General features: G+C 47.9%; 1 protein-coding gene across 5 annotated transcripts in view; it reads right to left on the reverse strand.

Annotated features, from left to right (window-relative positions):
• LOC139060876 (phosphatase and actin regulator 2-like) overlaps positions 1-26,950 on the reverse strand; it is a 148,042-nt gene that overhangs the window by 22,697 nt on the left and 98,395 nt on the right. For 4 of the 5 annotated variants that reach the window (XM_070540141.1, XM_070540137.1, XM_070540138.1 and 1 more), the window contains exons 2-3: positions 10,003-10,212; positions 8,813-8,911 (exon numbers count right to left, since the gene is read on the reverse strand). In XM_070540141.1, coding sequence (XP_070396242.1) covers positions 8,813-8,911; positions 10,003-10,212 — 309 coding nt within the window. Of the gene's footprint in view, positions 1-8,812; positions 8,912-10,002; positions 10,213-24,415; positions 25,156-26,950 lie in introns of those variants that run through there. The other variant, XM_070540140.1, reaches the window with a different exon arrangement.

A 26,950-nucleotide genomic window follows, 5' to 3' on the forward strand; every position in this document is an offset into this window, starting at 1 on the left:
AGACCACTACGAGGTGGGGGTGCCACAGCGTGCGACTGGGGCCAAAAACTAAAGATACTAAATTAAAGAATATATGCATGAAGAAATAAATAAAAATGAAATAATATAATCAAGCAAAATAATTAGGAGTGTGCAAATATTCCAAACTTTCGAATAACGAATCCAATATTGTCCTATTTCACTTGGTCTGAATCAATTTGTCAATATTTTTAAATACGAATCATCAACTGTGCTCAATCAAACGTAAAGTTGGAGTGGAAGTATGACATAATTCAATCTCTGCAGCAACAATAGGCATAAAACTAAAGAGAACTTAAGGAGTATGTCGCTCAGAGAGCCAGACTTGAACCGGCTGAACCACCGTCATTCACACTTCAAAGAGTCCAGGGCATGCGAATTAACTATTTGTTCGTGATAGTCAGTTTGTGCTTTTAATAAGCAAGGCTTCACAACATGCAGTGTAATAACAGAAACTTGGCAACATTATTAGCAATAGGATGTGGACACTGATATATTATAATAGTGAAAACAGCTGTTCATTATTTGAAAACTATGCGCTATCAGATTTTATTTGTGTCTGGCAATATTCGGTTCATGTTCCATTCGGTCTCAAAAGTAAATATTCACACACCCCTAAAAATAACATGGGAGCACTATTACCAGCATGAGCGAGCAAATAAACAAAGTTTCAGCCTATTTCCATCCATGCAATTACAGAATACCGGAAACATGAGCTTCAGCACTAGCACTGACGGCTGTGATACAGAGTTCAATAAGAAGATACAGCAACTACAACTGCCTCAACCATATCAATTTGGCTGCTGGTGTGGAGGCTTAGAAAGCAGCAGAAATGGATGTGTAGGGACTCGATCTCTTTTCTGCTGTTTTCCTTCGATGAGAGCACTCGTGCAATACAAAAACGTTTTCCAAGGCATTACAACTTAGCAAAACGTGCCAACGTTTCCCTACGAGTGCTGATGCTGATACCATCTGCGTCTCTTGCTTTCCGGCATTTTGTGAACGGTAATATTATAGGAATGGGATAGAGCTCTCTAACGCTCGTAAACAAAAGCACGCAGAAAGGTGCAGAGAAAGACGAAGATGTGAGAAGGGGAGCGCCGATGCCAGAGCTGCCATAGAAATGGGCCACAGCCTTTGACCGATCAAGCAGAGCTTCGCCGCTACACTGATTTGCTGCAGTACTCAAACCACGTTATCTAATTATTTTGAAATATAGGAATTCAACAGATGTAGGCATATTATTACAATTCCTGATGTGCTGCAATTGTTATGCTACTGGAGTCGTGCTGTCGGGGGTCCATCCGGTAAGGCACATCACTGCTTTACCCGGAGATGTGGTGTATCAAGGTGTCCTAGTAGCAAGTGTAGACGGGTGACATCAGGTGGCTCAGAGTGCAAGCTTGAAGCAAAGTGCTTGGTTGTTGTGGCAACTGCAGTAAGTGGAGAACTGACCCTGCAGCCACCAGACAATTCAAGCATGTAAAGAGCTGTGGGCCTCCTAGTGTTTAGGAACTTAGCTGACCACGTCGCAGAGACAAGTTTAGTCGTGCAAGTGATTCGTGCTTTACGATAGTGTGAAACTCGAGTGGTTGTTGACGAAAGAAAGAGCGAAGAAAGATGGAAAACAAAAAACAGAGCAAGGGAAATTGGTGAAGCCACAGCATTTGTAAGGAGGGCAGCAAAAGAAGTTACAGAAAGTGCTTGCTCATGATATTGAGGTGATGTGGAGACAGGATGAGGCATTTTTTGAGACAATAACGATCGACACAACAGGAGCTTTGCCTGCTTGGGGTACCTGACATGATACACAAGAGAGTAGGAAGTCATATGAAAAGCATGAAAAGTAAAAAGAAGCAAGAGAAAACGTTTTCAAGATTAGAGTAAAATTAAAAATGATGTTTGACACAAGCGTGTGGAGGCAGAATGACAATAGAAAATGTTCAGAGAGCTTTGTGTCTACGAGACAATGTTGCTTGTACAAGAAAAGCAGTATAATAGGCAGACATTAGAAAAATAAGAAAAATACAGAAGCGTGAGAAGAGGACAAGTGACATTCAAAGTGCCATGTGCTATGCAAAAAGAATCAACCACACATAAGTACAAGAGGCTGAAGGCAGCAAGTTGCAGAGGCCACACGAAAACTAAGTCACGACTTTACTAGATGGTAGAGTTGTAATAGTTGTAGTAGTAATGTGAGTAGCAATAAGAGTTGTTGTAGTATGCGACAGCCCTTTAGTGCTTGTAACAGGAGTGAAGTGCATAAAAGTGAGTGAAGTGTTGCCTTGTAAGCATTGTATGCTTGTAAAATTCCTTGTAAATGCCTCATAATGTCTATACCTTACATGCTTACAAATTCCTTGTAAATATATAGCCCTAGCTCTGCTGTTCTATCAGAACTGTGTTAAGTAAACTGCCAAGCACATTCACGATCACAATGACTAGATCAGCAGGACCACGCTGAACAAAAGTTTAGAGAATACCGTGCAGTGCTCATAAAGTCAAATGCAAACAATTCTGAAACTACTCCAATGCGTTATTTCGTCTTTGGGTTCACCTGCATCCGTGGCACGGTGGCTGCATTCAGACTCCCAAACGTACACTCGAAAATACTCTGTGCTTAGAAACCAGCTACCGAGAAATTACACGTCATGCTTGCATCACACATCATACTTTTAATTTATGATCACTGCATAGACACAAGGCCCAAGTTAATTACAGTGAAAGAAAAAAACACACCTATGAACAGTTCAGACAACCACTTCCTCGAAAACCCAAGGAGCCATGGTAAGATGGATTCAGAAGAGCACCGGGGATGATGAAGCACTTCTCAACCGTCGGATTGTAGGGAGCGGGAAATGAGGCGACGATGCGCAAAACCGAGAAAATGGGAGTCCTGCCAAGACAGATCTGGCAGCAGATAGCCGCCGCAACCACCATTTTATAGCAGGCAGATCGACGGTGGCATGACAAGTGCTAGGTGTTAACAGTTCTTCACTCGCAAGATCTACGGTCGAGCAAACGACCATGCTATCACTCGCTCACTGCACCAAATACATCAACTACATTAGAACAACACACCAATCAAAGGAGAGAGACAGAATTTGTGCAACATGGGTATGGAGAATGCCCGAAGGTCTCTTGTGCAAAATTCAGGGTGCCAAAAAAAAATATATAAAGAGAAAAAAGAAACAGAAAGAAGGTAAGCTATGCAAATCACACTAACTACTTTGAGGAGGGGAGAGTGTCAAGGTCAAATGTGCAGCAGGAAGGTGCGAAAAAGAAGGGAGCTGCCCAGGTCGTTGCAAATCTATATTTAGCAACAGTGAATGGAAAAGGAATGTTCAACAAAAGAAAAGCCAAAGCTGGCGAGTGATAGGCGTGAATCCGACTCAAACACGATTTGGCACAAAATGAGAGAAGAAACAAGCACGGGAAAGATGCCTACCCATGGTCTTCTTGCAAAACTGCCCACCGCCCTCCTCCATGATGAAGGCACAAGGCAAAATCCTCACTAGCACCGCATGCTTGGTCACACGAACTTCTTCAGTTCATCAAAAAACACAAACGCGCGCAAACTGGTGTGCGGCCGAGATGAACCACTGGCTGTCGACGACAAAGCACGTTAAAGGCCAACGACACACCCTTTCAAAAGCGCCGCAACAAATGGGCCAAAGGGCTTCGAATGAGCAGCGACAGGACGGCAAGGAACACGCATGGTGAAAAAGAAAAAGCCGGAGCACGACTGGTGCACGGTTGCCGGAGGAGACACCTCCCGAAGGAGAGCCCTCTGGAATCCCGAGTGTGCCGGAGAGAGCTACGTCGGCGCCAACGATTTGCGACTAGCGGAGGCGGCGGGGGAGAGGAAGTGGAGTGGGGGATGGAGTTGTGGGAGGTATGCATCCCCAAAAATAACCCATTGAGTCAAGGTGAGTGGGGGAGCGGCAAATGAGGACGTAGAGGGGGCAGAGCACCCAGTACGTTCGAGGAGAAGGAGAAGGAGGAGGCGGAGGCGACGGTGGGAGCGGTCGTTTGTTAGAGGGGCTGGCACGCGTGGAACAGACAGTGGAGGCAGGATAGCGGAAAAGATTAAAAGAGACGTAGCTCAGGGGGGTCGTCAGCAGCACAGGAGAGAGGAAGGAAGAGAAGGAATGAAAGAAGTAAAGGGTGCTTCAGCATCTTTGAGGAAGCCCGTTTTGGTGCGGGTACGGATTAAGTATGATGAGAATGCTGCTCCACTTAGAAGAGGGGCGAATGGGCTCTGTTAGGGTGCGCCGGGTTTTCTTCTCCAAGCTTCGTAGTAAGTAGTAAGCTTCTGCGGATGCGCAAAGGATAAGTGAACTGGCACCCTCTTTCGGGCTGCCAACCAATGAGTGGCGACAGCGTTGCAAACTTGTTTGTTTTCAGTCGCCGCTATTTCTGTGTCCCTGAAGTGCGCACCTTGGTGTTTGTGTTTCCTGATTGTGGAACTCGTCAGAGCCTGCCCGCATGTCTTTCACAGCACAGCTCACTAATTGCCATATTAAAGTAGACAGAGAAGCAAGGAGTGGCGAGTTTCGTCAATGTGCAACATTTTCGTGACAAAATCTTTCACTGCAGTTGTGTTGCGGTTATCTTAGTCTCAATAAACATCTTATTAAGCTTTCTTCGACCAGAGAAATCAGTTTATTGTGAAATATCTTAGTATGATGAAACAGAAGGGTTTGAATTAGTTGAAAGCCCCTTTCTGATTGAAACATTTTTGGATGCATTTAAGTATTACTGACATGATATTTCCAACATGAGATCCCTAACTAGTGTTTTCTTTTTGCACGAAATGAAAGTCTAAAACCTATACATAAATGTGAGTTCCTAAACAAACTACTACAATACTATTTTTGTATATTTAGGAGTCAAAAAGAAACACGTGCAGCCCTCTTGTTCATAATCATTAATTATACATTCATTGTCTTAATACCTGGCCTTATTGGTACACAATGTTGACTGCACCAGGGTGGCATTTTGAGACTAACTTTGGTATCAAATCAGAATATTTTGTAAGCATTTCCCAGCCTATATGCAAGTCAGGTGTTATCCATTTATGGGCAAAAAAAAAAGTGATTGGTAGATTTTCTGCAACACTGAAAATATTTGTCAGGACTCCTTTAAAATGAGGCATGTCAACCATAATGTGGTAGTGTGTGTTTGAATTAAACGTTTCAGTAATGAAGCGATTCGAATGTGAGGTATCTTGAATGAACAGCAAAAGGAATTTAACGAGCATTATGACTGCAGCAAGCATGCAAGTAAGGCTAGGGGAGTTGTGCCAGCCAACTGGCAAGTCAACTCAAAAGAACAGAGGCAACTGGTAACCTCAGCGATTCGCCCACAAACCGCATGTCCTGGCCATACTATTAAAAGCTGCACGCGACTGTGTTGACATCACCGCACGGTCAGGGTCTTCCGGAGATACGCACGGATGGTTCGAAAGTAAAGAAAGGGGGTTTAGAAAACAAAGAAAGAAATAGGCTAAAGAAATGAATGGAGAAGTGTCGTCTTGACACTTTGAAGGTGAGGGCCAGCCGAGGCGTGCCAAATGCGGCCCACAGGAGTGTGTGCCAATCTTTGTTTTGTTCGCAGAGTGCTTCCACACGTCTTTCAGTGGCCCATTCTTTCCACGGTGCACTACGTTTTTGCTAATGTATGTGCTGAAAGTGACATTGTACAGATTCTAAAGGGGCACTAGGACAAACTATCAAAGAAAGCCAGACTGGTAGTTTACACTTTTGAAATATAGAAAACAGTTGACAGAGGTCTGAGGTTAGGCGTGGCAGAAAATGTGAATGTGAGAGACAATGCTTGCTAAACTAAAAAAAAAAGGGGGGGGGGAAACACAGCTACCTTGGAAGGCATCATTATCATAATCATCATAAGTCATTGTTAGAACTGCAATGCTGCACAGCCCAGATGTGACTTTTTTTTCCGCAAGTTGCAGCACAAAGCAACTGTGTCAAAAATTTTTTTTATGAATTTTACCCAAGCTGTACGGTGCTGCTATCTATGATCAATGCACAAAACGGACACTCTGCATACTCTACAGACCTGAAACAGTGACGCCCCTCCTTATCAGACAGTCAAATTTTGTCACTTTCAGCAATAAGTCACTTGGCATTAGTGCCGTTTGGAGGCTGTCACACAACAATGTTTTGCGACGCACTGCAGGGCACACTTGATGGTGAGTGAATTTGCTGAACCCACCCCTTTGAAGTACAGTCTCAAGCAGGTGTAAGAGTTAAAAAAAAAATATAGCAAGAACTGAGGAGTTTGATATTCATGTGCAAGTGGGTATCATTACAGCTGTGTATTCGCATCAATTAACAAAAAGAAGCATCTTGTGCAACCAATGTTCTGCTTTAGAAACCTCCGCTGTCGCACCTTTTCCTCCATGTACAATTGCAGCGAATCATGAAACAGCCCAAGTGCTTAATAGTGTCATTGTCCAAACAGATGTGCCTTTCACAATAGACATGAAACATTAATCACATTTGGGCAAGTGATAGCTTTTCAGGTCCTTTTCTGAGACACCCCCAATCATCAGTGCCATTCGTTCCAAATGACCCTTTCAGTGTTGTACCGAGCCACCAGAATGGCACACAGTGAAGCAATGTGCACTAATTCAATTGACCTTAAATTTGCTGCTCTTACTGGCTTAAAGGTACGTGCAGTTGTAATCAAACTGTATTCGTCTTTAAAAAAAGTTATTGATAGATACGACTGCGTAGGCAAGCCGAGCTTGTCTAAAATAAGGAAGGGGTTAAACATTCCTACATCGTCGTGAAGTTTTGGCAGTGTGACATTGCATTAAGAAAGACATGTTACGAGAAAGTGAGAAATAAATGAAATAAGACTCTTACGAATTGAACAGTAAGGTCAAGCCTGTAAGATGGAGAAGAAGGGTGGAAAGAGGGGCAGAGATAAGAAACAGAAGCTACGACGAATAGGATAGCGTTTCAGTGCGTTAAAAGCCTCACCTACGCACAAACACACATACACATTGCATCTCAGCAGGGAACAAGACATACAGGGGACAACACGACACACTTCATCTCTATGTTGAACACCATAGAGTGCAATTAGTGCAAAAAAGTTTCATACTCTCACAACCATCTTTCACACCTCAATGAAGTTCTACTTTAACACATACAATGTACAGCAAGAAAAAAATGTTCTCATATCGTATTACAAAGCCTACCAATGCAGAAGTGCTAAGTTCTACAATAATGCTTGTCACGACTGATTCAAAAGAGAACTCATTCGCTGTGCGTGACACAACTAGTGCATTGCAGAAGCAAGGAATGTCAAGTATCAGTGTCCGAAACACCACAGGAATTGAAAAAAAGAAAAAGCCCAGTTCACCAGTAGCACAAAGTGATGCGTTTCAAGGCCGCGATGCCCATTACCAATGGCATTTGTCATGACAGAGTCCACAGCCATAATAAATAGGCCCACAAAGACATTTTACAATCATGATGCATAAGATTCAAGTACACCACCAACGTCACCACCACCACCAGCACTGTTCATTCCGTCATACACATTCGCGACTTAACATGACAAAAGTCAAACACGAAACAGGTGTGCCATTTGCAACTGCCACCACCAAATATTAATTAGGGCTTGAAAACATGTTGCTTATTATAGATGTGAGTCAAGAAGGACCACAGATGCCTCCTCAGTTAAATGCGGAGAACACAGTTTCACCGAAACAAACACTTGTAACAATCAGGTAATCAGCAAAAGTTTCCGAGGGTGTTTAGGTCTGCACTTTGCACTCAACCAAGGCCACCTCAGCAATGTGTTAGCTGCCGAATGACCATGCATAAGTACATGCGTGAAGCCATGCACACACTATGAACAATGCACGATCACCCATTCAACAACCTATGCCCATTCCATGAGGCTAATCAGGAATAGTAAAGATAAACAGTAAAGAAGAGGAAAGAAAATAAACTATCCACTTGTTTGGTTTTGCTAGCCGAAACCTGTTGTGGAGGTATGCACTTGGACATGAAATGTGCTGTCGTTTACCATACAGGTGTGCGTGCACTATTATTCTCACAAACACTACCCTGCTTTTCGATAAGCTTACGAAATGTGCAAAGCTAATACAAAGCAGAGCTATCAGAAATCTATGATAACTGATTCACTATAATGCTTTACATCATGTAGCCAGTAGCTCCTCAATAAGAAAGATGGAAATTAAAACCGCTAGGTGCATGAAACATGCATTCCTAGAAGTTTCGGGTGTAATTTTGTACCTCAGCCATAATCATTGTTGTCCCTTCTGGGTGCTTCGGTAACACTACGTGTCCAGTGCTTTCCTATCAGGAACCCTATGCATGTCCATAGTGTTCCCGATAGAAAATGACCAAGCAGAAACAGAAAAAAATAAAACACAATAAAACTGACCAATAACTGCCGCTGTGGGGACAAAAGTGCACCCAAAATGGTGTAATGAAATTTAAGAGCACTATACAATTAGCACCATGTCTAGGCTAAGCTACAGTTGTAAGCAGCTGGCCGACAATGTAGCTCGCAAAATACGCCTTAAGACTTGCAGCAAGCTACATGGATAGATATTGCTATCTAAATAGGTATGCATACAGCTGGGTTTACTATACAGTTGTGGCGAGCTAGCTAAATTGATACTGTAACCTAATGAAGAACTTGTGGAGTTATTGATTCAGCAATTGGCGAGACATGCTAACAGCAGAGCGGAATGAAGCATCCAAGCTGTAATAGCATGCGGGCTCACCTTTCTGCGTGGGGCTCCCAAGCTCACGGTCAGAGAGCAAGACACCCCGCTGGATGAGCTCTTCTTTTGTGGCTCGCATTGAAATTTTGCGCTCCAAGGCTGCAGGGTTTGGCAGAGGGAGAGAAAAACGAAGAAAAATGCCAGGAGTAAGTTGCACAAATGTACCATGTATTTGCCCGACTGTAAAGCGAACTCAAACTTCACGGTCAGAAATATAAAAATGCAGTGCCCTCGACTGTGACTTGCATCCAGATTTTCGTAATTTGAAAAATCGAGAAATGCAACGCCTATGATTGTTCACTTGTCGGGTGTCACAGTAAGAGTAGTGGCAATTTATCCTCACTTGGAAAATTCATGCTATCTGAGCTACAGTTGACTGGGCCACACTGCATTATAAAAAAAGCAGTAGTGTTACTTGAAAACCAACCAGCAGCGTTCACATTACAGAAGCTTTCAGTTTGCCAATTATAAACATGAAAGGCAACGGAAGTCAGTCAAGACCTTTCAATGATGCTACAGACTAACATTTATATTAATCATGTGCAAGCAGCAGCACCTAAAAATTTTAGTCACCATTGTAAAACAAGACTAGATAACTCCGAGATCTTCGAACTGCAGGCAAACAAAGATGACTACATGTCCACGGGAAAATTTGGATCTGGAGAAACCTATTGAATTGTGCAAACGTTGCGGCCGTGTGCCAAAAAAAGTCGGCCAAGCTTGCCAAAAATATAAATTTAGGAGTTTAGAGCGTTTTGTTAGATGTAAGAGCTTTCAAGGCTGGCATTTTTGGTATTCAAGGATTTTGAAAGACTACTACCAGCTTCTGATACCACTGCAGACGATGCTTCCCCGATACAACACGTACCATACACCATACAGACACAAGCAAAAGCATTCTTTGTTGGGCTAGCTGATCTCGTGTGTAGGCACGACGTGGCAGCACAAATTAAGGTAAACATACAAAGATATCACAAGGACGAGTGCTGCTCACAGCTAACTTGTACACTGCCCGATGACTGGAATATACGTGCACATAAAAACGCATGCACAGGGTGCAGTTGCACCATAGTGAGGAATAACAATGAGGGGAAAAAACTAATTTCTCTTAATTCGCGCTGTTAAGTCGTCCCCGCTAGTTCCTCCCAAAAAAGGGGGCAACGGTGGCCGAATGTGAGGAGAAAACTCACTGCGTGAGGTCTGCTCGAACTTGTCGCTCTTCTTTTTCCGCTTCCACTTCCAGGGCTTGAAGAGGCGGCTCAGGGTGGCCAGCCGGCTGGCATGCTTGCTCACCTCCACGGCGCCGCTCGAGCCGCCCCCGCCGCTGCTGGCACCGTGCGGAAGCCGCGAGTTGGAGCCCAGTGAGCCCGTCCTCATGTTACTGTTCCCGCACTTGGGACCTGCACACACCACGAAACAAAGGCAAGACACACCTTGTAGACAACTGGGACAAAACAGTCGAACCTATTACGCTGCAGGACAAGAGCAGATATGCACAAAGGGCAATGTGTACGAAAAAAAGAAAAGAAAGATTCTCTTCAAATCATACTGTGTGGTCTAATGTCCGCAAGCTGCAGAGCGGGCTACGAGGCACACTGTAGTGGACGACTACACATAAATTTCGACCCCACCTAGGTTTCTGAATGTACACTTGAATCAAACTGATTCGTGTCCCAAAGCAATGCTCTGGTTATGAGAGATGCAGTAGTGGAGATCTTGACCACAAGTGATTCTTTTAAGTACATAGGCATCTTTGCATTTTGACCCCCTACCCCTCAGAATGTGGCCACCGCTGCCAGGAGTCGAAACTGTTACTTTGTGTTGAATTGGAACACACTATAGACGTTTCCATTGTGGAGAGAGAGCCCCTCCTCTCTGGAGTGTTGCACCGAGGCACAAAGGCAAGCACTGCAGCTTCTGCAGTGCTTTTGCAGGAAGATGATGCATAATTACAATGGCGACTTAGATAAGGCAAGTCTTGCGAATACGGGCCAAGATTCCTTGTGACCAGTAATGTCACATCTAAGGAGCAAAACAGCCCATCATAGTGACTGTGTGCACAAGGAGATGTTTGTGGGATGTTTTAGAAAAGTTGCAATTTGTTTAGTAACCTGGAACACGTTGCAACCTGCTACAAAGGGACGTCAGACGAATTGTCACTGTTGGACACTACAAGCATGTTGTGTTCGCTGCTGATGCCCCTGCTAAGCTATCATTGTTCAAAAGCACTGCTTCCTCCAATAAGCAGTCTGTTTCCACACAAGCTCATGTAGCCAACCTGCTTGCCTCGCTGCCTGCCCAGTCACAAACTCGTGACTGCACTGTCTTTTGCAACATCAGTCAGCAACTTGTTTTTCTGTTCAAAGTTCAGCCACCTGGCCACATATGCCGTTTCATCAAACACTCGATTGTGAGGCAATGAAACGCGAAACTGAGCATCAGTTCATAAGCAACTATGCAAAACAGAAATATGCTGTTGGAATTTGACTACCAGCAACTCGAGTGAAGCAAGTACATTTCCATACTATGATGCAAGAGCAGGCCAATGTCGCAGGACTTGATTATTTTGAAAAGCTTCTATGTTTTGAATGCTCGTAAATAAATAGAAACTGACATTCCATCAATAAGCATAAAATATCAAGCCCGACATCCTGTCTTCACTTTGCTTCGTAAACCGAAATGACAAGCATTAAATGATAAACATGATAAACAAGGTATTGCGGTTCAGTGAAGTTGCACAAGTTTATGCACGCACAAAATGCATTCGCTTTACTTCTTGAGAAGCATATAGTATTCCCCAAGTGAGCCTGAACATCAAGACATAGAATTAACAGGAGTGCTTGGACAAACCACTACTTCATTTGGTCGCAATTCTTGGCAAAGTGTCGTTAGCAAACCACCTATATACAGGATTGTGAAAGTAATTGACATTACACTGCCTGCCCAATGGAGCATCAACTATTTTAATAAGTAATCATCACCCTAATTAATGTCCGCTGGAGGCCAAAGGCAGTAGTCTTCTGCTACTAGTGTCAGGTTAAGCAAAGTAAAATGTCAGGAAAATGTGACAGACACACACAGCACTTCCGAGTCATTCCTCACACTTTATCAATGCTGTGACATCAAAGCTACTCCTAGAGCTACACAAAGTCAGCGAACAATTTAGCCCTTGCTAGGCAGAGGTCATTAAACCCAGCATGTGGAGCCCCTGCTCTTTTGGCATTTTGTTAAACAGTGGTCTGTACTCTGCAAAATGAAACAGGCGCAAGGCAGACAGATGTCTGCCCGCACGCATGGGGCCAGGAAAACAAACGGAGGCAGATGGGAGGGGGGCTGCAAATACCACCCCTTCCATCCACGAACTACAGCAAAGACCCTATAGCTCCTCCTGGCAGGCTTTCCGCTGTTTGTTGTGACAGAAAACAGCTGCTCCCGCGATTGCTTCAACCGTCCCCACCGTCACTCTACACGTCTCCATTTTGCACAGCACTCCTCTTGTGGTCGGCCCCAATAAAACTGTGCAGCGTGTCGTAAATGTGGCCCCGATTGGCTGCTGCAGCCAACCAATAGGGAGACGAAATGTACAAAGTAGCTTGCGAGCAAGCACACTGCTTATTCAGGTGATGCCTGTTGCCAGACATCACAGTGCTTAGGATGGCATGGAAATTCTCCTTTTATTTACTGCCTTGTCACTCTGTAGAAGTGGCATCCCAGTAAACCATGGATGATAATAACGAAATGGAATAAGCTGAATCCATCACTGTGTCACACCAGCTCCGAGACACCGCTTGACCAGAGGGAATGGAGACAGGCAGGATTAAATAACAGATGCTGCTTCTATCTATTTCGCTAGTGCAGCATGCCAGGTCCTGGCACTTGCTTAACGCTTGCATGCATATTGGCAGCACAAAACAGAAGTAAACACACACGCAAAGAACAAAACGAAGTAGACTGGACAAATGCTTCATTTTGTTTCTTTGTGTGAGCTCTGGCTGTTGCACACCAAGAGCTCATAGAATCAGACGAAAAATAAATGACACTTATGTTTCTCCTTTCGACATGTCGCACCTGACAATGCAAATGTGCGGGCACCACTTGGGCTTCCCACTGCAACTTTAGAAGCGCCTGCTTTGCATCAGCTAGTTGTTTGTGGTGGAGTCAGTGGCACCTACCATGATTACATAATGACCAACGGGCATGACTAACAGGCGCTGACTGATCACGAAGCGTTATTGAAAAGAGATCATTTCTGGCTGGCCTCGGCTGTGGGTTTCCACAACGACGCACGGTTCTAACAAGGCAGAGCGCACAGCACGTGAACAGAGGCTGAATGGCGAGGAGGAGGAGGTGCACGTGAGAAGGCGACAACCTCCTCCCATACGCGTCTATCCGCATCAGAAATCGATGACGTCACGAAATGCGCAACTCGCTCTGAACCGACGGGTCGTATCACGAGGTCAAAGAAGTGAGTAAGGAGGGGGGGGGGCTTGTCGCAATGCGTGGAATGTGCGTGAGGCCGGCAACAACAAAGGCGGGCGATTCAGCGAAGACGGCGCTTACGTCATGCGGTTCTTCGGTCGACGACGTCCCGCGCGCGTAGCAGACGGATGAACTTCTGCGCGCGGGCGAAATGAAAGCAAAAGCGGGAAGGCGCCGTGCGCCCTCTGCCGGAGAGGTCGCCGAACTTCCACTCCCGTGCATAGTGGCCTCCGAGATGGGTCCGCATGGAGTCCGTCGTCTGCTCTGCCTCCGTGATCCCCTGCCCACACTTTGCGCGGGAAACAGCGTTCCGCACCGTTCCAGAACAACGAGAGCGATGGGGGGGCGGGGGGGAGGGGAGGACGATGAATAACGGAGTCACCGAAACTAAACAATATTACTAGCGTTTTATCGATACGACTAGCGCGGTAATCGGGACGTCGATTTATGAGGAGTTGCTATCTGAACGTTTTTCACGTCACGACTAGTACGCGTGGAGATTTCCAGAAGGAACGTCTGGCACGCCTTGAAAGACTCGCGCGGGCTTCATCTCGCAAGCATCAATGCGTGACCGAGTCTAATTATTGCTTCGTCTTCTACGTTTGCGCCGACCTTCGACACGCCAGTCGCCCGAGAGGAATCGAAACGGGCTACTTATGAAAGCTGGCCCCGTTCCCCGTTCCCCACCCGATGCACAAGGAACGGAAGGCCGATGGCGCGTCGATTTTTCGAAGATTAGACGAACACCGTGCGAATACGAAACTGTGCAAAACCTCCGTAGTGGTGAAAAAAAAAAGGGGGGAGGGGCGTTTGACGAACGCTTTTCGAACCGAGTGAGCGATATTTCACAGTTCATTCGCATTAATTTAAAGAAATGCTTCGTGTGCGGCACGAAAAGTCGCGCTAAATAACGCACACTTTTCGTTCAAACACGTAGCACGTTGGTTTCGGAGCCAAGCGTTCGGCGCAGTGCTCTATATAGTATAGAAAGTAAGAACGTTCGTTTTTTTGTTTGTTTTTTCACCCATTCATCGTCGTATTTTCGAGACGAGTTTCGTCACGCATATGAGCGAGCGTAATTGGCCAGCCAACGCATCAACACAATTTCTCTGAGCTGGGACGGCGGTGTATAGCATCACTGCATTCTCACAGGCTGTCGACCTCAATTTAACCATCATTCCATTTTACGCCCACTTCGGGACGAAGAACCTTTCTCAGAGACCTCAATCACGCCTGTCTTGCGCCAGCTGACGCCATCCTACATGCGTGCAAATTTCGTAGCTTCGTAGCACCACCCAGTTCTCTGACGTCATCCGACAGCGCTTGCCTGCCTGCCCTTGACACTCCCATCATGTAGCCCTAATAGGTCACCGATAACCTGTCATTATACGCCATCATGTGGCCTACCAGACTCCTATTCTCCCTCTTGACCTAAACTAAAGAGCGTCGGCGATCCCCGCGTGCTTTCTAATCCACGGTACTGCTTTTCTCTCTCGTAACGTTACGCCGTTATCCCTTAACGCTACGACGTCAACGTTAATTTGTCGTTGCGCCACTCGTTGGACGGCGCTTAGCTTCAAGCTTTTTCTTCCTTTTTTTGTGTTAACCAGACGAGAGGGAAGCTTCACCATCCGCAGCTCAGATGGTAAGACAGTTTTTCGTAAGACGAACGCGATTCACGAAACCGGGCGGTATTTCTGGACATTGTCAAATTACGCCCCACTGTCGAATTCGCCATCTTGGCACCTCTCATTGGCCCGCAGGCTGACAACGGCCTCTGTGATTGGCTAAAATCACCGCCGTTACAGAATTCGGCAATATGACACTATAGTATCCCAGTGTACACTTCTCAATTAAATTACCCAAAAGACAAAAACAATTTTAGCTCCGGGATTATAAGAAAAAAAGAAAAAAGAAAACAGGTAAAATTGCGCGGGTAGCGATAACCGGCAGAGCACACTGTCACAATGCCACAAGTGTCGCGTTTTCCGAAACGCCAGTCACGTCCCCTGTCAGGGTCGTTACTGGCGCAGATCGTCCGAACAGTGACGTCATCACGTGGCTTGGTCAATTTCGGTATGACGACGTTCGCTTCGAGAAATGCGTACGCCTAATTAATACGAGTTTCAGCGTTCGTCTTGGCGTTCAGCCCGCGCGGAATTCTCCGCGATTATAGGGCTCCGCCCGGGCAGCATTCACGGCACCCCCGCAGGCCAAAGCTTACGCAACACCTCGAAGTTGAACAAGCCACACATTCGGCGGCTCTTGGCTCTATAGGTGTAGTGGCGTGCGTGTCTTGCACGCGCAGATGTGGGCTGTGCTCCAATACTCGCCGTAGATGGCCAAACAGACAACTAAGCGGACATATCAAGTCTCGTTTTATTTATCACGAAGCCAACAAAACACACCAAAAAAAAGAAAAGGCCAGGCTTTCGCGAGGATAACACCGAAGTAAAACAAAAACAAAAAACAGCGAGGGCTACACTTTGCTGTTTAAACACGGTGGCTGCTGAGGAGACTGCTCGGAAACACGACGGAAGGGTCTCCCGAGTATACAAGGAAACCTAGTCTCGTTTTCTTGCGCGCTTAGTCTAAGCCACGTTGCGGTTTTCACATGGTTCGCACGCGCAAATCGCTAAAGCACAGTTATACGCCTCATCACCTAGCGGGCGCTTCCAACAGTACACGCGGGAGCAGTAGCAGACGACAACCCTTTGCGTTTTTTCGTAGCGTTTTCTTGCCGCCGAGAGATGGCATTCAAGTCGCATACAGAAGTCTTGGAAATGCGTTCTACTTCTCGGTTTCGACGCTGTATTCTCATAGCAGTCGAAGTATAGTCGGTCTTGCAATGCTCGCGAGAATCGGAACACACCCATGAGTGGAAAAGGAATGCGCGAGATTACCTAGTCGGGAACGCTAATCCCATCTGAAACGGCGTGGCGCTGGAAGCCATCCAGGCTACTCTCTCTCTCTCTCTCCAGCCTCCTCCATTTCCTCCCTACGCGCACGCATTTTTGTTACTCGAATCTTGTTAAAACAAGTTGAATAACGAAACAACTTCCCAGACTTTTATAAACCGACGAACCTGCGAGTGACGACAAAATTAAGCAGGTACAACGCACATGTTTGAATCTATGTGAGGTGGGTAATTAAACTGTTAGCTACACAAGGGCGACGCGTACAATCGCGTTTATTTTCATCCTATACGCAAGGAATGACATGGAGCAATGTTTAATATGCACACGTAAAGGTCGTAACTTGATTCCCACGAAATTTTACCGCACTACACACTTCGCAAGCCGTGCCGAAATTTAAACACCACATCGGGCTGCTGCACAGTCCGAGACGTCTGTGCAACCATGTCACGAAAACGGAGAATGCGACGCTTGTTTAGGAAATGACGATGCGAGACGTATATGAACTGAGGAGTATACGACACACACGTTAATGCATTTAAGGCTCCCGTAAACCTTGTGTCACAGTGGCAGATGGTCAATCCCGAGGATTGGCCTATTAAGATATGGCCGAACACTACATGGTCCAAGAATGGAAAAACCCAAAGAAAAAAGGGGAAAGAAAATGAAAGAAACGTATGACGCACTATTCGGCTAGGAGATTCGCGCGTGCTTTAGAGGTATATATACCTATAAGTCGACACCTTGTGCACGTATAGGCATCACGCGATTCATATTTTATTATTATTATTATGCAGAAATGAGATGCGCTCACTGGCACTACTCTTTCAGTCAACATATAATAAACAAGCCGGTTTGCCGGAGCTTGCATCCCCGACGCACATATAACGTCTCCTACAGGACGACACACGAAGAAACGAAAATCAGGGCAGGATGGAAAGAACTTGGCTGTAAAACAATAATACGTGTAAGAAGGCAAACTGTAATAAACTGTCGTGAAATCCCAACCGAGCCACTTTCATACATGCCATTTCTGACTCTGGAACGCCTATGATGGCAAATACAACTACACGAAGCCAACGGATAATGAATCCGGGGAAGGTGTAGGGAATGACAGATGCCTGACTCTTGATGGAGGATGTTTCTAATGGTCAGTTAAAAAAAAAAAAAAACCTCAACGAAGTCCGCCCTCCGCAGAAATAAAGCGTTGCAACTTCCAGCACATGTCACAACTGAGGCTTAGACATGACAGTCGGCAAAATAACCTCTCGTTCCACGTTTACTCTGATGTCTAGAAACAGACTGCACTGTACAGCTACACTTTTCGTAGCCTCCCAGTTGACATGGCAGACTCGTTTAGCTCAAGCGGCTTAAACCGCAGCGACGAACAACAGCGCCACCTACACCGCTGGCGGTTTATTCAGAAATGCGGCTTACAGAGGAAGGGGGAAAAAAAAGGCGGACGGAAAAGACCCCATCCACTCATGGCGGACCAAGTGACGCAATATACTGACTAGACAGAAACAAAAATAAAGCAAGAGAAGAAAACAGCGCTACACGCTTTCTCCCTACAGAGAGACCCTACAGAGAGACAAGTGCTCGCTTTCTTGCAGAAGTGCGCGAGCAGACGACGCGCCGCCGACCAGCGTACTGCGTCATCTGTTGCGCCAGAGGCAAACACCGCAAACACGCTGCCTGCCGGTTCTGATGGGGGAGAGGAGGAGAAAAGATGGAGAGGGTGAAGCGGGTGACGCACGCCAACTCTCTGGCCGGCGGCCGATCAATACAGACACACACGCACGCGCGCTGCACCGTCGGCCAAACTAGGAGAGCGAAAACGTCAGAGGGAAATGAGGGAGGTTTGTCCAAAAAAAGACCGTTTACCCGTGGACACGAGCATGCGGCCGTATACGAGGCCGCGCTTTACTAACAACTCGAAAGTGGAAGCCGGCGGCGCTCTGGCCCCGGGGTCGTAACGCCGGCCCGCTCCAGAAGCGGCGGCAACGCCTTAACACCCCCTCCCCCTTCGCCCCTCTCTCTCTCTCCACCCGCCACAGCGGCGTAACGGGATTACGGTGCTCTCTCTTGAGCCTGCGTGCACGGCTGCGGCTTAGCGCGACGTCGGGGGTCGATGGTTTGGCCGTTAACACGTAGGTGAAGAAAACAAGAAGCTTGCAAGCGCAACGAGATTAGCGTCAGCGGGAGCCTCGCGGACCATATACCATCTACATTTCTTTTTTTCGGAACTCTTATACTTATTAGAGAAATCGCCTGTGACGGACAACTCTTTCCGGCGGCCTTTCTTCAGGTGGATTACATGAAGAGGCGGACACATGCGACTAATCGCAATGTCCATGTATATAGCTAACTGAAGAGGGTTATTAAATATTTAATTATTCAATTTGGGGTGCCTGTCGCGATTGCCAAACCGAAGCCGATCAGCGGTGAGGACTATAGCACCACTTCCCGAGATATCCCCGCCTGCGGAGAGAAAAGTTGTGACGAGGCAGAGAGAAGCACGACACGTATGTAAAATATGCACTTCTGGTTACTATAATCACGCTGTCACTCACAGTGCATAGCACATACCTATTCTGGACGATTGGCCGAGAATAGAGAAGCCCAGATATATAAACAGCCGTTGAACATGACGCGCTTCCCATCTGATTAGGCGATCCGCCTACCGAAGACTATGAGCCTACACCATACGCACGTGTTCTATCTCGCGATTGAAGGCGCCATCACGCCGAACAAACAATACACCGACAAGGCTCACATCTGTAACACAATAAACATGCCTACTGCCCCTATCCTGCCAACCTACCACACTTCCCTGCCTCCCTCTCTCATTTACACACACACACACACACACACACACACACACACACACACACACACACACACACACACGCACACACACACACACACACACTTTCTCCCGGCCGCAGTTATCAGAGCCGCGCGTGAACGTCAGAGGCACCCGGCTCTCACGCTCACTTCGCTGTAACGCGAGTCACAATCGCTGCCACTTCGCTGTCGCGGGAAACGCAGGGGGGGGGGGGGCGCTCTCGAGTACGAGCAACGAAAAAAAACGAGCTCAAGTTGACAGCCGAGAGAAACGGGATACGTCGCGGAAAGCACTGACGAATGCGTTCTCCACGAATATGAGCGACAAAATATAGCGGGGCTCGGTGTACAGATTACAACGGTGGGATGAAAGCATCGGCAAAGTTGGTTTCTCGTTTTCGCACTAAGGTACGAAGAGGAAATAAGGGCACAGCTCGTTTTTTGTTTTTTAGCAGTTCTAGCTTGTATTACGAAACGCATTACCCTTTAGGGAAGTTTGGGTTACCGAGACGGTGAACAGCAGCAACAACGAAGACAGCGACATCTCGTGATAACTGGTTCAACCACAACTCGCTGAACCAGTTTTTGTGTTACGTGGGTGCTATCGCGAAATAACATTTTAACAACGCTGCTCTCGTTTAACTATTACGTCGCTGTCGACACGTTACGCGAGCAGCTCGACAGAATATTGGTAGTTACTGCACTAACCGTTGCGTCCCCTTTCGTTAAACGATGCGCACACAGCTAGGTGGTGCCGCCAACTCGCAGCCGGCTCATTACAAGGCCGCTCAAGTTTGCTACGTCTCCGGTAACCTGCTTTTGCGCAAGAAAGCAATAAGTTTACAGGCGGGCTAAAACTCCCTAGTTATAGCAACACATACCGGCGCAGTGCTGGAGGACGACATCGGAGACAAGAAACGGGTCACGAGAGCGTGACATCCCCCACCCCTCAAATTACCACCGGGCTGCAAAAAAACGCCCCAATATGACGGACTGGCAACGCTGCTTATCCAGAAGTCGCCTAGCGACTATGAAGCCGGCTCACATATGCTGCATTCGCCCTGGCAGAATTACGGCTCCGGCAGAATCTACCGAGTCCACCCCCAACCCCCCTCTTCCCCCCGTTACAAAACCGACAACAAACCAAAAGCTGACGCGACGAAAGACCCGGCGTATATATATATATATAGTGTTAACCCAACAACCTCGAGAATCCAAAGCCTTGGTAGAAGCGGAATATAAACCCGCTGCTGTCAGCCGAAAAACCTGACTAATAGTCCCTTCTTTGGTCCAGAAAACAAAATAACCTTGCGCAGACAGTTAGTTAGGCCTCGCACGCCTTGTCTGGCCCGCCCCGCGGCCGAGATTTCGCCTAGCGAGCGAGCCATCTCCGCAGATGGGTCGAGCGAGGCATCAGAGCGCGAAGTCGGCAGATGGGAGGAGACACATTCTAGAGCACAACATATGCGCGCGCCAGCCCCCCCCCCCCCCCCTCCTCCCCTACCGTACTCCCTTCCCCTCCCCCCCTATTCCCCCCCCCCTCTTTCTCACGGGAATGCAGAATATAACCTCGATTCCCCGAGACGACGACGAATGCTTCGCCGTCGGTTCTTTCCTTCTTTACGAGTCTGGTTTACAATCAGAAAGGAGATGCCGCATGATATATATGCATATATATAGCACGCGCGAACAATAAAATGTACGAAGACCTTGATGCGAATACAATTTCCACTTTATGGTACTGGAGTCGTCGCTTGTACCACGGATTTGCGGAACGGGTGGCGTCCAAACCTACGGCCCAGTGGTGGCGCCCTCTGGATATGCAGATGCGGATCTTTAAGGCTACGCTTTTCGCTGGTTGCATGCGGCGGAAGCGACTGCTAGAGCCGGAAATACGTCACAGACGTCGGGATCCGGACACCCCCGATACCGGGTTACCGAAGGCATGCGCGGCAGTGGGAACGCCGAACAGCCACATCATGGGACGCTTTTGTTGCATCACAACGTGTCGGAACCATTTTTGTGTTACATAGGTGTTCTCGTCGAGAGAGAGAGAGAAAAAAACATCACGCGAACGATCATGCCACTGCCGCCACAAAAGCGGCGGCATAGAAGTTACAATAAGTTTAACAGATCTGTGTACACTTTGGTTGAACTATGCACCTCCAGGTGGCGCAGTGAGACGTGTGGCAAGGTCAAAGTTCAGTACGCGTCTGCTGCAGCAAAATTCCGGAGACGACGGCATTCACCATTCAAGAGCCTTAGTAAAAGCACACCATCCAGAAGCGCTGGGTTCAAAGTGAATGGGAACATTAACTGGTCGGTAGGTCGAAATAAACAAGACGTTTAAGATATCCCCGGGAAAAAAGCAGGAAGGACATCGAAGGACTAAGCATGGTTACAGGCCCAAACAACTACCTGCATAGAAGGTACTATCAAGCATACATTCAAACGCGAAGACGACGTGGTTGATCATAACTACCGTTACGCGTAATTACGTGGAAGTGTATCCTCTCCGTACGGCTCCGAAGCGAGGAGCACACTTTTAGGTGTACGCTTTGGAGTCTCAATAAAGGCACTGTTACAAATGCAGGTGAGCCTGGAAATGGAACAACGCATTGTAGTGTTTTCGGAATTTTTCGCGTTTCAATTTACGCCTACAGTACAAACATCCCGTACAACTCGTTGGCAGTCGATTATGCTCTTTTACAGCGCACGCAGACGACACACCAATGCGTCGTCTGCACCGTAAACTGGTATACAGGATAAAGCAGCGGACGTACTGCATACACGATGGCGAACGCTGATCGCAAGGTGAAACATGGTGGCGCCTCGTATCTACAATAGCACAGATTGTTTTTACGCGACGTTATGGACGCAGGTCCTAACCATGCTAGTAAACCCAACCTTGCCAGTTCACGATGAAGCCAGTGCACCATTTTATCTCGCGTGCAATGTTTTGCTTTCTTTTTCGAGGGTAACCGCTTTTCGTCGGATTATCACTGCCGTAAACTTGTCGCTGAGAGCAAAACGCGCCTGTCCAGCTGTCACGTTTCTTGTTTACGCGGCTTTTCTCGACGTGTTTAGAGAACCCCCCAAGATGGCGGCCGCGATTACCGTCAACGCACAAGACGCCGCAGAGAACGGTTAGACGCAAAAATTAAATGACACAACACGACTGCGATGGAGTACAGACGCGAGACATGGGACGTCCGTCGCATCGGTGCTTAAGCACAACAGAGAGGCTTTCCCCGCAAAACGAAATAAAACACGGGGCCGCTACTGCGACGTGTGGACAAGCGACAAGTCACGAAGGTTCTTTTTTATAACGCGTGGCAGTCGCAGAAAACACGCCGCATATATATATCCCCTCCCGTAGTATACGAGGTGGTGATGTAAAAAAAGATCATGCAATCTGTTATCGAACAGACGCCAGATCACGTATCATACCCTTTTCCCTCTCCTCGCTCAACTGGTCAGACCAGACTGAATCCTTTCGCTGTCGCCGCGCTTTTTTTTTTCTTTTCTTTTTTTGCCGTCTTCGGCGACGACGGAATTCAGCGCAAGGGGGGGCAATCTATTATACTCCCTCCAGGTTTGCGCCGGCCGACCACCACGCGTCAATTACGCAAGAGTATCTCTGCAGAACACGAACCTTCCACCTCCCCCCCCCCCCTCTTCCCTGTTTATGACGGGCGTGCTGTCAACTGAGGACACGGCGCGAGCCAGACCCACGATTTTTCAATTTGCAGGCCGCCGGAATTAGGCGTGTTATGGAATGGGAAAATGACATTACTGCGACCTCGGGGTGAAACTCCCTCGCCAGCTGTGCGCTGACGCCGGCTACACCGTGCATGTGACGATGTCGGCGAAGAGCTTGTCTGGAGAGAAACAGGTTTCACTAGTAGAGATAGAGAAAGTGCTGAAGGTGCCCACGCCCGGTCGCGATTTTTCCGAGCGATATAAATTATCGCGCGGCGGTCCGGGTAATGGAAGCACCGCCTTGTAGGTTGCGGTTCTTTACGTTAACAAAATTAGGCCAAAAGATATCTTGCGAAAGGGAAATAAGAATGTCAGGCTGTTCTGCGATTAGCTAAGACCCACATTGCATTTCCTTGAATTTTCTTTTGTTTCGCCAAAGGACACTCGAACGTTAGCAATAATTTTTTTGCAAGATGGGACATACAGGGTTGCAACTCAAGTGGCGCGTGAACAAGGAAAGAACTCACGTGGGGAGCGTACAACTGTTTTAAGCAACGTTACTTCGGCAGCTGAGGTCCAATGCTCCGAAGCTGCCGAAATTTTCACCACCTAGGGCTGTTTAACGTGCACACAAGACAAGCCATACGCAAGCTTTTTTTTTTTTTTCGCATTCAGTCCGTCCCCATCAGAGTGCGACCACCAGAGTCGGGGATCACACCCGCGACCTAGTGCTTGACGGTACAACGCCACAACTACTGAACCAGCGCGGCGGGTTGCAGAACAGCTGTTCGTAGTAATTAAGTTAACGAAATCAGAAAGATCGAGTCTGCCATTTTGTTGCTGTTACGTCCGCGTGCTGCTCTTTTTTTTCTCTCTCTTTCTCGCGGTTGGCTTGACAACAATGACAACCAAAGTTTCACTCGGTCCAATGATGCCGCGCTCCAGCTTCAGTGTGTCGAGGCCTCTCACGTGGTCATATACACAAGTACCGACTAATTATAAGAATGTCACGTCACAGTACACGTCGCAGTTAGGTGTAACCTCCTCAGGCTAGCTTTTCGGCACTGCAGACAGCCTGGCTGCCGATCAATTAAGGAAGGGCAGCGTTCCGAACAGGTATGGACAGGCGATTGACTCGCTACACGCACTGCGGGCCGCCATCTGCTCCGATCGGTGCCGACAGCCGGCAATATTGGGCCCCGCCGGCGCTCTCTTTAGGAGTGTCGCGCGCTGTATTATTTCTCGGCGGCATCTCTCGCAACGCTCACCAATGACAACTCACGGGCTAATCGAGATAGCAGTTCAGCGATTCTCCGCGGTAAGCGCAAAGTGAATAGGCCTCGTCGAACGCGAGCGATTGGCAATCCATCGCGCGCCGCAAGCCAAACATCTGACACACACACACACACACACACACACACACACACACACGCGCGCGCGCACACACACACACACACACACACACACACACACACACACACACACACACAAACATTCCTCGCGCCACCACGCGGCAACACAACTCTCAGCGCCGTGACTGTGACCTTGACACCACCGCAAATGTTTCCTAGCCGACACCATCCGGACACGCAGGCGCAATGAAAGCGAGGAAAGAAAGCAGAAGTGTAAGTAAATAAGGTCTGTAAACGCGTGACCATACCTCGTAGACTAAAGGCACTGCGACTGCGTGAGACCTTAGAGCGGCGTTCACCCATCTCGGATGCGCAGAGTCGGCGGCGACTGACAGCGCAAGTACGCCAGCAGAGACGTCGACGTCGACGCTTCGTTCAGGTCGGGGCGCCCGCAGCAGCACAGGCACGGCAGCAGCCTTCGGCCAACGGTCGCCGCTAGCATCCGAGGAGCGGCACGCCGACAGAGGGGCCGGAGCGCAAGCCGCAGGCGCCATTGGTCATTTCTCCGTACCGAGCGAACTTGGCACCAGAGAGAGCCGCGGCAACGGCAGAAACCGAGAAGAGACACCACGTCGTAATCGTCGCTTAACGAGGAGCGATCTCGGCTCGCTTGCCGGTGGAATGAGGCGGCGGGGGCCAAAATACGACACAAGGCGGCACACAGCCCCCAACAGACACTGCGGCGTTGATCGAAGAGGCGGGCCGCCGGGCCGGAGGAGCGAAGCCCGAAATTCCGACGGCGCTTTCTCTTTCGCAGCGCAGGACGTTGTTGGACTCCGACGCGGCACGGAAACAGGCGGACGGGAAAAGAAGCACGACGCAGGGACAACCAGAGCACTCGCTAAGCGGACTTCCCACTGACACCACGCCACCAGCAGCACACGGCGCACAGCCTGCCACGGCAGTCAGTCGATCGGATCGTAGCAGCGCTGGAACGCGTCACCGATGAAAAAAACAACGCCTCGCGCAGCGCACGCGCGAGAGAGAGAGAACGGTGCGCTCTCCTTCCTCCTCTCTCTCGACCGCAGCGAGAATTCTGCGGATGCCGCATAGAGGGCGGCACATGCGCAGCGACGGCGACAGCAGACGAAGCGCGCGGTGGCACCGCCCATAGCGACGGCCGCGCCCCTGTCGGCAGACCCGCGAACCGCAACGTCGTACGATAACGAAACCGGCGACGAGAAGGGGCGCGTTCACTGGGCACGGCCTCCAAGATCAGATCAGAGCGGCCCGGCAATCTCGGATGCCATGCTGTTTAGTATTGGGCGTGTTGGGACGTTCTTTTACGGGCAACACCACGTTTCAAACTCGAACGGTCCCGTGAAAGACGATTACGGTCAGTAAGGTTAGTGCACAGTATAAAGTTAAATCCACTTCTTTTCACAATTGCTGTCGATATGCTATTTACGTTTTACTTCTCAGAAATTATTTTATATGCTCAACACTTTGTAAGATACGTAGAATAAGTAGTTCGATTTTTCTGGTACACCCAACGTTAAGAACACGTTTTACGTACTCAGCACAGATTAATTAAATATTTCACACTTACAAAGTTCCGCGGTACCGAAGCTTCAAGTGGCCGGGAACTCAACCCTCAGCATCGCGATCAACAACAGAACACCCTAGAGTGGAGAAATAACGGATGGCGCTGGGGTTGTTGTCCAACCACTGTTGCGATCTGGATGCCACCTGTCGGAAGCACTGAATATTATATCCGCGTCGTATAGACAAAAAAAAAAAAACTAACGAAAAGCCGTCATGAAAAAAGCATTATATCTCGAAGGTTTCGTGAGCTAGCAATGAACAATAGGACAATACGAAATTCTGATTATTCCCATTCTGTTGCATGTGCCATCGTTTTGATGCATAGTAGGTCTCTCTTTCCGTTAACATTCGCGTTACGATGGCTTCGCGTGACGAAATTACTGTCTCCATCTCAACTTCGATTAAAAATTCTTGTAACTTACGTAACCACCAATGCTCTTCATACTTTTCCTTATTTTTTTTCGCCACTGCAAAATGTACTCCAAGACGGGTCTCCACACCAGCATCGGCTATTTTTTCCATCACATCCTAGCGCAATGTGTATGTACACATTGAGGCAAACAAAAACGATATGAACACGAAACACACGCCTACGCCCGGAGAGTGAGCGCGTGTATGTATGTCTGCCTCCCTCCCTCCCTCTCTCTCTCTCTCTCTCTCTATGTGTGTGTGTCGGGGTACAGCGTTCTCCAATGCGGCAAAACCAACCTCCCACGCGTAAGGACAGTCGAAGAACCGAGTGGCGAAGTTGATGGAGAAGGAGAAAGGATATCGGAGACGCAAGAGGGAGAGGGAGGGAAGGAGTGTGCGTTCTCATATCGTATTCCGAGCGATGCCCACAGGCTTTGGCGGCGGGAAGAGAACAACGCACAAGAGAAGAGATTGATCGAAGTCGAGTCCGGCGGGAACGTGTGCCTTTCTCGGATACAGCCCGGCGAAGCCATCTACCAACTATAGAGCCGCGGTCGCTCCTGAGAGAACCTCGTTCAACCAAGACCGTGGGGGAGTATATATATGAAGGCAAGAAGAGAAGCAGCGTTACCGTAAAGCCTCGAATTTAAGGAGGCGCCAAAGAGAAACAATAAATCCCTTGGGATTGATAAGGCGTTTGTTCAAAAACGCCCCTTTAGTTAATTTCGCATTATTACCATTATGATAACTAGCCTTACCAGAGGAAAAACTATGCCAGAACTTGGCACGCCAAGTCTCGCGTGTATGCTTCCGCATACTTTGAGATT

This window comes from Dermacentor albipictus, chromosome 6 (genome assembly GCF_038994185.2).
Source record: "Dermacentor albipictus isolate Rhodes 1998 colony chromosome 6, USDA_Dalb.pri_finalv2, whole genome shotgun sequence".
In the NCBI taxonomy this organism is placed as follows: domain Eukaryota; kingdom Metazoa; phylum Arthropoda; class Arachnida; order Ixodida; family Ixodidae; genus Dermacentor; species Dermacentor albipictus.